The sequence below is a fragment of the Sciurus carolinensis genome, chromosome 11 (genome assembly GCF_902686445.1).
Source record: "Sciurus carolinensis chromosome 11, mSciCar1.2, whole genome shotgun sequence".
Lineage (NCBI taxonomy): Eukaryota > Metazoa > Chordata > Mammalia > Rodentia > Sciuridae > Sciurus > Sciurus carolinensis.
This window is the reverse complement of record NC_062223.1, coordinates 35,002,289-35,013,142: the sequence shown is the minus strand read 5'-3', so window position 1 is coordinate 35,013,142 and position 10,854 is coordinate 35,002,289. Positions and strand designations below refer to the sequence as shown.

At 54.9% G+C, this 10,854-nt stretch overlaps 1 protein-coding gene across 1 annotated transcript; it reads left to right on the top strand.

Moving 5' to 3' along the window:
* Window positions 1–3,296: 3,296 nt before the first annotated feature.
* C11H11orf96 (chromosome 11 C11orf96 homolog) lies at window positions 3,297–4,655 on the top strand. The gene has a single exon (XM_047517232.1). The coding sequence runs from the start codon at window positions 3,312–3,314 to the stop codon at window positions 4,026–4,028; it is 717 nt and encodes a 238-aa protein (XP_047373188.1). The 5' UTR covers window positions 3,297–3,311; the 3' UTR covers window positions 4,029–4,655.
* The last annotated feature ends 6,199 nt before the right edge of the window (window positions 4,656–10,854 follow it).

The following is a 10,854-nucleotide window of genomic DNA, read 5'->3' as shown; positions in this document are numbered from 1 at the left end:
ATGCTGATTTGGCCTTTATGTTCCAGCCTTATACATTTTTGTTGATGATAACAATTCCTCCACAAACCTGATGGACTTTGGATCTGTCTGGTTCTAGGTAGTTCCACATGCCAGTAACCACTCCCAGAACTCCTTTTGTGAAAGTTAGTGAGCCTCTCTTCCTTGCCCAACCCATCTCTTTCTCCTGTCTTGCAGTGAAGGCTACCAAGGACATATGAAACAACGGACCTGGATATCGAGGTCCCTTCATATACTAATTTGCCACAGGGGAGATTTCTTCGTTTGGCTTAGTTTTTGGCATAATAGAGGCACTGAGAGACCCTTTGAGCCACAGACTGGTCTCCTGCTCTTTGGACAAAACCAGTGGGCTTTTCTAACCCTAGTGCCACTATTTTTCTGGATTCTATTTCTGTCCACTCTTCTTGTAAACTAGCCAGTCTCTTTCTTGTAATGTCTTGAAATAGATGAAATAGCTTGCATCAAGCAGCCAATGCATGCAGTCTTTTTGGCTCTTTCCAACCATTTCTCTAGAATTATAGACTCAGTAGGCATTGTGGCCTGTCTTTTAAATTCTCACGTGTGATGTTTGCATTAAGTATTTTGTCCCAGCATAACAAGGGTCACTGGCTTTCCCTCCTCTAGTGGCTGCTTGCCTGTGGAAACACCTGTGAGCTGACCACTACCACAGATTTGAGGGGTTTGATCCATGGGCAGCTTCCTGCTCCTGGTACCAGTTTCGGTATAGAGTATGGCTAAGATGCTTTTAGAAGGAGCTGCAAACCGGGCATGGTGGTCCCTAGCTGCTGGGGAGGTCAGAGGATCATTTAGCTTAAGAGTTTGAGACCAGCCTGGGCAATGTCGTGCGACCCTGGCTCAAATCACAGTAGTTTTAAGATTATAAAGTTGATTTTGATTTGTAGTTCTGATATGAGCATTTTCAGCCTCAGCCAGGCGGGGAGTGGGTTTTGATGAACAGTTAGCAGACTCCACAAAGGTCCTCTTCTCCCCAACCTTCTCTTCCCCTGTCAATCAATGGCACCACCATTAACACTTGCTCAAGAGAAAAACATAGAAGTCAACTTGAACCCTAACCCCAGCTGCAGCCTCCATCTAATCCATCAGAAATTCATCTTAGCTCTGTCTCTAAGTCTGAAATCTAACCATTTCCCTATGTCTCTATGGCCTCCACCCTGTGCAAGTCTTCAGTGTCCTGTGTCTGAGGTCAGGTAATAATCACCTAAATGGGTTCCCAACTATTTCCCTGTCTTCTCTCCACACATCAGCCAGAGTGAATTTTTTAAAAACACAATTTCATTTGGGCATGGTGGCACATGCCTGCAATCTCAGCAACTCTGGAAGCTGAAGTAGGAGGATCGCAAGTTCGAGGCCAGCCTCAGCAACTTAGTAAAGCCCTAAGCAACTTAGACCATATTGCAAAATTAAAAAAAAAAAAAAAAAAGGTCTGGGGATAATGGCTCAGTGGCAAAATACCCCTGGGCTCAATCCCCAATACAAACAAGTACCACAACACATACAAACATAATTTGGAGGATGTATCTCGTCCTGCTCAAAACCCTCCAGTGCCTTAGTAATGCCCTTATAATGAAACTCTATTTCTGTACGTGGCCTGGAGGCCACACTGACTGTCCCTGCTGCTCATCTCCGTCGCCCACTCTACTGTAGCCAACAGGCTCCCCCACTGTTCACCAAAGGAGCTGAGTGTTTTCTTGTTTAACACCTTAGTGCTGGGGCGCCTCTGCCCAAACCTTCCCCTCTTTGTCTCTCTGCTGGTCCTTCCTTGACCTCCACAGGGCGGACCACTTCAGTGTGATAAGAGCAGGGGCTCAGGAGCCGTGCTGTGTGGGTCTGAAGCTCAGCTCTGGTACTTACTGGCCGTGGGGCCTGTGGGCGGGCCGCTTGGCTTCTCTGTGCCTTGGTTTTCCCATCTGCAAATGACGCTAATGTACTTGGTACCCAAGGGTCTTTGAGAATAAAACAGCTACCATTCACTTAAATGAGCTAATACATAAAAGCACTCAGGCCAGTTCATGTCAAACTCTTAGTGGGTGTCAGCTAAATGTCACCCCCTCTGGGAAGCCTGTCTGGTTGGGCACAGCTCGCTGTCTGCATCCCTGCCACACCGCAGCACGAGCTCCTGTTTATGTGTTCCTGACTGCCCCGCGCCCAGGGTGCTCCTGGGAGGGCAGGGCTCTACCTTCTTGCTCACTGTGCTTCCTCCCTGAGCCAGTACACACAGGTCCTCAGCCTTTGTTGAGTGGATATGGAGGGAATGGAGGCCAGATCCCACTGAGTCCTTCCTTTGCCAATAGCTCCGTGAGTTGTGCTCAGGCTGTCCCACAAAGCTTCCTCTAGGGAGCCCCAGAGCAGGGGACAGGTGCTGCCATGTGGACGGGCTTGCAGTGGTGGGCTGTGGCTGGTGGTGTCAGCCCTCATCAGGGGCTGTTAAGAACATGGACTCTGGAGTCCACCCCACCTCTCTCCCTCAGTTACTAGGGACTAGTGACTCATCCCCTCTGGGCCTCCCTTTTCTATGGAAAATGGAGAGAATACCAATTACCTCAGAGGGCTTTCATGAGGATGAAATAGGATAATTTATGTAAAACGGGGCTCACTGGCTGGCTTGGAGTAAAGCTGTCCAGATGGTAGCTATTATTATTGTTGTTGTTAGTGCGATACCCAGTGTCTTTCTTCGGTACATGAATGGGGTGCCCAGGGAACTTGGGGGTGGTGGTGAGGAGACAGAGAAGGCATCAGGGGAAGTAAAGAGCTGGGATGGAATAGTGTGTGTGTGTGTGTGTGTGTGTGTGTGTGTGTGTGTGTGATCCTGGGAAGGGGTTGGCAGGAACTCTGAGCCCGCTCCTTTCTCGGAGCTCAGCTCTGGGGAGCCCGTCGCCCTGGCTTTCCCAGCTGCCAGGAGAGCCCGGAGCTGCTTTGTGCCGGCGCGCGGCGCGCAACCCCACGGCAGAATAACCAGAGCCTTGAGTGTGAGCATCTGGTCCTAGCGGGCGGGGGAAGGGACCTGCACCCCCACAGTCACTCGGGCTGGTACAGATTCGGGGATCCCAGAACCAGCACTGCCAGCCCCGGGCTGCCGACCGGATCACCCTGCCCTGGGCGCAGCTCGGCGCGGCCGCGTGCTCCCCGGATTCTCCCGGAACCCCGCGGGCGGGGCCTGTCTTCCGGAGCCGGGTTGGCAGGGGGCGGGCGGGCGGCGCCGGGTAAGGGGCCGTTACTTTCCCAGAGTGGCGGGGCGACGTCAGGCGGAAGGGCGCGGGGCGCGCACGCTTTAAATGGCATTCGCTGTCATCCGAGCTCGCAGTCGTGTGGGCAGGAGCGGGCTATATAAGCGGCGAGCCGGGCCGCCGCGGGGCAGACGGCGACAGCAGCGGCGGCGAGCGGCTCGGAGCGCAGCGGAGCAGCGCCCCCGGAGCCCCGCGCCCCCCGACGGGCCCGCCCGTCCGCCCTTCCGAGGAGCGCCTGCCCGGGCCCGCGAGGGCCGCCGCCACCCCGCAGCAGATTTGGATCCCCCGCCCGGCGAGCCCCAGGCTGCTGCCTCCCGGGGGGGCCCGGCGCAGCGGCCGCCCCCGGAGAGCCCCAGCACCCCGCCGCCCGGCCCCGCGGACGCCGGCGGCGCCATGGCGGCCGCCAAGCCCAGCGAGCTCATGGGCATCTGCTCCAGCTACCAGGCGGTGATGCCGCACTTCGTGTGCCTGGCCGACGAGTTCCCGCAGCCCGTGCGGCCCGCCAAGCTGTCCAAGGGCAAGGGCCGGCTGCGGCGGCCGCGCCAGTCGCGCTTCAAGACGCAGCCGGTGACCTTCGACGAGATCCAGGAGGTGGAGGAAGAGGGGGTGTCCCCCATGGAGGAGGAGAAGGCTAAGAAGTCGTTCCTGCAGAGCCTGGAGTGTCTGCGCCGCAGCACGCAGAGCCTGTCGCTGCAGAGGGAGCAGCTCAGCAGCTGCAAACTGAGAAACAGCCTGGACTCCAGCGACTCCGATTCGGCCCTGTGAGGGGCACCGCCCGGAGCGGGGACAAGCGCGCCTCCGCGGCCTGCCCGGGGCCCCGCGGGTGCATACCAAGAGGACCCGCGCCCCGCGCCGGGGGGACCCGTGAGGACCGGGGATCGCCGCCCCTCGCGCGCTTGGACTCCCGCCCCGCTGCGAACTGGTGGGTGCGCCCTTCGCTGCGCTCGACCTGGCCCCAGCGCGCTCTCGGGGACTCCAGGGAGGGGGGCTGCTTTCTTTGCCCTTGTAAATGTTTATTTTTTAACTCTTCCCAGTACGAACTGTGAGTGTGTGCGGGAGGCGGCCCGCGCCGAGTCGTCCAGGTCTCGCCGGGGTAGCCGCTTTACTCCCGCGCCTGATGGTTTGCAACTCCGATTTTGCACACCGCTCCACCGTGCCCCCCAGAGCACACCTGTTCACACTCACGCCAACACTCTCTCGCTGAACACTTTTATAATTGTTAGGCGGGCTGATGGGACTTTGGTGCGCAGCGCGGCTGCTGCTGCAGCCGGAGGATTGATATTTATTTTTGCATTGCAATAGCTGAAGGCGTTTATTTAACGATCTTTTTACCCGGATATGTCTGTGAGGCTCCCGAATGGAGACAAATAAAGTCAATATATTTGCACAGTGCATTTCTCTAGGCTCTTGACTTCTTGAACCTTTGAGGCCCAGCCTCCCAAGACAGGGAGGTAAGGGAGGAAGTGCGGAGATGAGGTCCGCGAGGCCCAAGTTGGAGGTTACTCCACAAGCTTGTCACCAGAAAGAGGCTGCTCCCCCCTCCCCGGCCCCGGTGCAAGGCATTACCTTCCTCCCTAGGTGGGTCCACGTTCAGCCCAGGGCGCTGCCTCCCAGGTCTGTTCCTCCTCGCTGGGATCGGGAGGGAGTGACGCCGCTGGTGAGGCAAAGGCGGCCCTGTGAGGATGAAGAACGTCCTCCCCGATGCTAGTGCCATCTCAGGGAGCCTTCTCCAGGGACCTAGCACGGAAGACCCCACTCATCCTCCGCCCTTTCCTGGCAGCGGCTCGAGGAGGCTGCGGATGCCGGGGCAAGCGATGGGAAACTCGGCGGGGATGCTTGGACGATGGGGCCCAAGGAAGAGCAAGAGTGCGGGTGTGCACACACGGTGGGATGCGGGTGAGGGCCCCGCGCCTCCCCATCCCGCACCGACTCAGTGCAGTGCCCAGCGCACCTGCGCTGCGGGAGCAAACGGCGCCAGCTCCTGGCCTTTGGCTATCCTTCCAGCCCTCCTCCTTGGTCCCCTTCAGGGTTCTGCAAAGCGGGTGAGACATGTCTTCCGTCAAAGCCTTTAAGGTGCCTGGGTACCACAGGGCACACCCCACCCGGACCACCCGGGCTTTGTTTACAGAGAACGAACAAGGGCCACGTGCAGAGGAGTGACTGCCGGCCAGTGCTGCCGCGGACCGGGTCCAGTGCTCCTTTCTAGACTCTCTCTAGTCTTCTAAAGCATCTGCCCCGCATCACATCCCTGTCCACATCCTAAATCCTCAGGGTTACCAGCGTAGCTGTGTCACCTGGCAGCACGTTGCGACCAGGGTGACAAAAACGACATTCGGGTGAGGAGGGTGGATTCCCATACCTGGATCCCGGCCCTGGCCAGCCCTCCAAGATTACTCCGCGGCTGACCAACCTGTCCCTCTCTGCTCTGCTAGAGTAGGCTTCTACTCCCGCCCCACGGGCCCCTTCTCTGTGCTTGGGCGCCCTCTGGCGGTGGGGCTGGTGTGTGCGTGTGTCGGGGTGATGGGCCCCATCTCCCTTTCTCTCCTGGCACCCCCCTTAACACCTGGGCTCTGTGGAACAAGAAGAGAGGAAATGAAACAAAGAAACAAAAACAGGCCTCAAAGGATGTCCTCCCCCTCCCCTGGCTCTGCCAGGGGACAGTGGGCTGTGGCCTTGTTGACTGGGGTCTCTGGCCCCTGTCCCAGCTGCTGAGAACCCACCGGCCATTGCAGTGTCTCCTCTGTGGTGGGGCAGCGTGACAAGAGGCCCGGTGGTTCCAGGGCCTCTTGTGAGTTCTTGGGTCCAGCACTGCAGCTGCCTCGGTGGGGTTGCTTTGAGCTCCTTGGTGGGAGGGGCCGACTGAGGCTCTGACCCCTCCCCCCAGTCCCCTCCGATTCTCCCCACAGAGACACAAAGGGCAGAGGGAAGGGACTCTCTTCTGCCCCCTCTTCATCTACTCTTCAGGAGCCAGATGCTGCAGGACATCTCCCGCCACAGCTCCTTGGGTCACCCTGGCTGGCAAGGAGTGTCATTGCAGGGGTCTGTCCCCTCCCTCTGATTCCCTGCTTGGCAGCTGGCTGGACCCAGCACTGGCAGCTGACTAGCTGCTTTTGAAATGTTTGGTAAAATCAAATAATGAGGCAGTGAGGACAGCAGGCCGGTCTTGCCCACTTGCTAGTTTTGTTTTGCTTTGTCTTTGTGTGCGTCCTGCGCAGGGGACTGAACTCGGGAGTGCTCTCCCCCCCAGCTACCTCCCCAACCCTTCTCAGTTTTCATTTGGAAACAGGGTCATGCTAAGTTGTCAGGCTGGCCTTGAAGTTGTGATCCTCCTGTCTCAACCTCCAGAGTCACTGGTCCTAGGTTGTTTTAAAATGATTCTAATTTTTATTGCCCAAGAAATATTCATTTACTATAATGCAAAACAAGTCACTCGATTCCTCTCACTACCCAGAGGTAAACGGTGGACATTGTGGATGTATGTCTATGTATTCATCTTTGTTTTCTTTGACAATACAGGTTTATGCTCTCTGTGCTGTTTTTCAATCTACGTCTTAATTGGATTTGTGTTTGATATCAGGATTTATGAATCTGTGTAATGGTTTTCATAAAATTCTGTTGAATGCATATTCCACATAGAGTTAAACTAACTCCCCACTCTTCTTTTAAAATTTTTTTTATTGTCGATGGACCTTTATTTTTATTTATTTGTGCTGAGGATGAATCCCAGGGCCTCACACGTGCTAAGCAAGCGCTCCACCACTGAGCCACACCCCTGTCCCCTAACTCCCCACTCTTAAGTGTGTAAGTGACATCCTGTTTGTCCCAGTTTCTTAGTCTGACCTATGACTGGAAGTTCCGGTGGGTGATGTAGAAAGACGCCCGAGGCAGTGACCCGGAGAGGCTGGGTGCCGGCAGGAGGGGTCGGGATGGCAGTGCAGAGGGGGCAGGCCCTGCCCATGCTGGGGCCCGGCTCCTGGGCTGCTCCCGGGAGCTCTGCCGGCACAGAGGGAGAGGAGGGCAGAGGAGGGCAGACCTGAGCTGTGCTGGGCTGCAGCCAGGTGGTGGAGAGGAGGTCAGAGTCCAGGGACGGGGTGAAGAACAAGAGAGCCAGGGCCAGAGGCGTGGAGGAGCGAGGTCCTTGGGAGACAAGGAGACGCAGGCAGAGCAGAGGTCATGGAAAGTGACCGGAGAGGCAGAAAAACGGAGCTGGGGGCCAGAGAGAGAAGAAGGTCCACCTGGGCGAGGGAGCTGGCGGGGAGACACAGCCGGTGTGAAGGGGCCAAGGAAAGCCATTCCCTGGGGAGTGTGGTGGCGGGGAGGAAGGGAGCCAGGGCGCATGGGGGAGGGCAGCTGGCCTGCCCAGCAAGGGGAGTGACAGGCCTGTCCAAGGAGTGGCCCGCTTCCTTCCCGCCCGCCTGGGCCTCAGCCCATGCTCTAGCTGGATGATGAGTTTCCAAACAGACTGGAGCCCAGACAAGGCAGAGTAACAAGTGACCATCTCTGTCCTGGCCGGCAGCCTCTCCTAAATATTTCTCTTTGGCCCTGGGGAAGATATTTATCAGTGTGTTTCTTGGACTGATTTAAAAGAGAGCTTGGCAGCCCACGGTGCCAATTCTGGGCCCATGTGTTGTGGGGTTGAGATGGGAGAGCTGTCTGCAATCCCAGGGAACTGGGGCCGGTTGTTGACTTGGGCGTGCTCCCTCTGGAAGCATACTGGGGGTAGCCCTAGACCTTTTGGGCTCTGGAAGAATGGAGAGGGGGTAAGGGCCATTGTTTAGTGGTTACCTCCTGTGGGAACTATACTTCCATCCAGAAAATGTTTTCCTCTGCATTTCACAGGTGAGAAAATAAGGAATCAGAGAGGTTAAGTTTCTTGACCAGTGCCACACAGCTTGTCAGTGGTGAACTGCATTGCAACCCAGGATTTTTTTCTTAATTCCAACATCCGTCTTCTTCTAGATTATGAATCCAGGTTTCTTCCTCCAAGCCTCTGTGGCAGCCACGAGAATAGGCATTGCATGTCTCCTGCCACAGCGAGGGTAACTGACTGAGAACGACTCTGGCTTGGAATCCATCATCTTTTTTTGGCTAAGGCCATACCCGCCATGGACTCTTGCTCTACAAGGCTGGGATTCTGAGGCAGAGCTGCTCCTGGGAGGCGTGAGGATTTCCTGGTTGGTGGACTTTGCTCAGAGATTTCCTGGTGGCTGTGCTGTAGCTGTCTAAGATCACCGTCTCTCCCGTCTCCTCCCTCAGGTTCACACTTGCCCGGCTCCCTTCAGGCCATTCCGGCTCCTCTGGCACCCTCCCTATTTCACTCCACACAGGCGAGTCTCCTCTTAAGATTTATTCACATTTAATGCATAAATCCATCAGAGCATCTGCTCCTTGGAGAACCTGGGCTGGGAAGCCCTTCCAAGCCCTGGTGGGTTCCCCCTGCTTTCGAGCCTTTCCCTTGGCCCCTTCACATGGGGAAGGACAGTGGGTATCATTTTACCACATTAACACGCTCCACGTTGATCTGCTGCCCTGCATTTCTTGATGAGCATGTTGGGAGGTGTGGAGGGGCTCCCTCGTACACAGTTGTTCTCTCTATCTAGGTCACGCCCAAGGCCTTATCAATTCACCATTGACCCGTCCAGCTCCCAGACCCTTGGTGGAGACAGCTCATTGTTCACCAATACTTCCTTCATGGCATGCATCTGGTCTTTATGTCCCAGACTCTCTTCTGTGGCATCACATTCTCCTTCCCCTTCCCATAAGTGGGAACATGTATGTACCAGCAACCCAGTGGCCATCAAGCTGCTGGCCTTGGAGATGACTGAGAAATAAGAGAAGAACCCTAGGCCCTGAGTGACCCCATGGAGCAGAACACTCTGTCAATCTGGAATGGTTGTCATGAACTTTTACATATGACCTCTGTCTTTGAGCTACCACATCGTTGCTGAATGTCTTATAGCAATCTTCCCTAACTGCAAGTACATAAAAGTTCGTACTGGCATGGAACACTATCCTAACAGAAGCCCTCAAATATAAGGCATGAATTCAGTGGTTTTGCTGCAAGTAAGGTTCATGTATTGCAGGCTGGAAAGTTGGAGACCCTTGTTATCCCTTGGCAAACCATTTGGTGAAACCATTTTTATGATGATTTGGAAGAATACTCATATATTAACTGAGGCCATATCCTTAGAAGTCATGTGTGGAAAGAGCCAGAGTACCATATACATTGACTGCTGTGTGTGTGTCTTTTAGTAGATGATTACCGGATAGACAGGCAGAGAGAGTTTCTAGAAGCACTGGCCCTTGCAGCCCACACAAAGGTGAAAGCAATCCCTTTTGTAGCCCACACAGCAGGAGTTCAGACTGACTGCTCAGAGCTTTCTCAAAGGCCACCCAAGAAGCCCAGCAATAGCTCCAGGCAAGGGGCAAGGTTAGATGAAGGCCGTTGCCTTCCCACTCAGAGTGCTGCTTTAGAGTCACTCCAAGGTAGCCAGAACTAAAGTTGGAGGGCTGGGCCAAAGCAGGAAACCAAGTCATAAATCAGGCTTCAAAACTCTGCTGAGAAAACATCTTTGGGAGTGGTTATTGGCAACTGGAACTGTCTGGAAGCACAAAGTCCAGAAGCCTTTTAAGAACTGAGGGAATTTCATTGCCAAGGAAGCTAGGAACAGGGAATGGTGAGTATGATGGTTTGACCCCCAAAGAAGCCCCCGAGGAGGCCAAACCATTTAGCACCCTCTTTGCTACAGAAGTGGCCGCAGAGGATGATGGGAAAAGGAGAGTTTCCCAGAACAGAGTTGGCCAGCCTAGCCAACCAAGGAACAGTCTCCTCTCCTGGAGAAGGATGCTAGCAGGGTTTTCTGCTACTATACACCCGTGACTTCGGCATGCTTCCATTATTCCCTTTTCCAAAAGAAAGTTTTTACTGTGGGTTTTTACTGTGGGCCATGGTTTAAATTGGGTATACCTGGGGGAAGGGTGGGGGTGACAGATGACTTGTCTTGCAGTTGAGATACCACTGGACCATGAGGAGCCACCTGTGGATCTGGAGAGGACTTCCTCTCCCTGAGATATTCTTGCACTTTGATCTGTATAACAAGATGGAATTTGGGATCAACTTCCTTGGAAAGGGGCCGACTGTTCTGTTGTGGGAGAAGGAGCCCCTGGACATCCAGTAGGGCCAACCACAGTGGAGACTGCCAGAGGGACACGAAAATCTAATGTCTGCCCCTTCCTTGGCACAGGCTAGACTGGACTTCTCAGCTTCTTTGCAGTGAGTGTGGGTCACAGCTTAAGATTTCCCCAGAGAAGGGGCAAGAGGCGGTGCGTACCTTGCTGGACTGGGGCCTCAAGACCATGAGGGTGTTGCTCTCCTGTGCTTATTCTTCCCAAAAGACAGACTGTGGGCGTATCTGTGGCTTGCTTTTGACCCAGAATGAGGACAATGCCTTGGGGGGCCCATGACATTGAGCCGCCTGTGGATGTGGAATGCAGACTCTAGATGGACCACTGGCTGGGACAGAAATAAATTTCTGTCTTGCTTCCAAACCAGTGCATTCCTGCTGGGTCTCTTGATTGTAGCTCCTGGTAT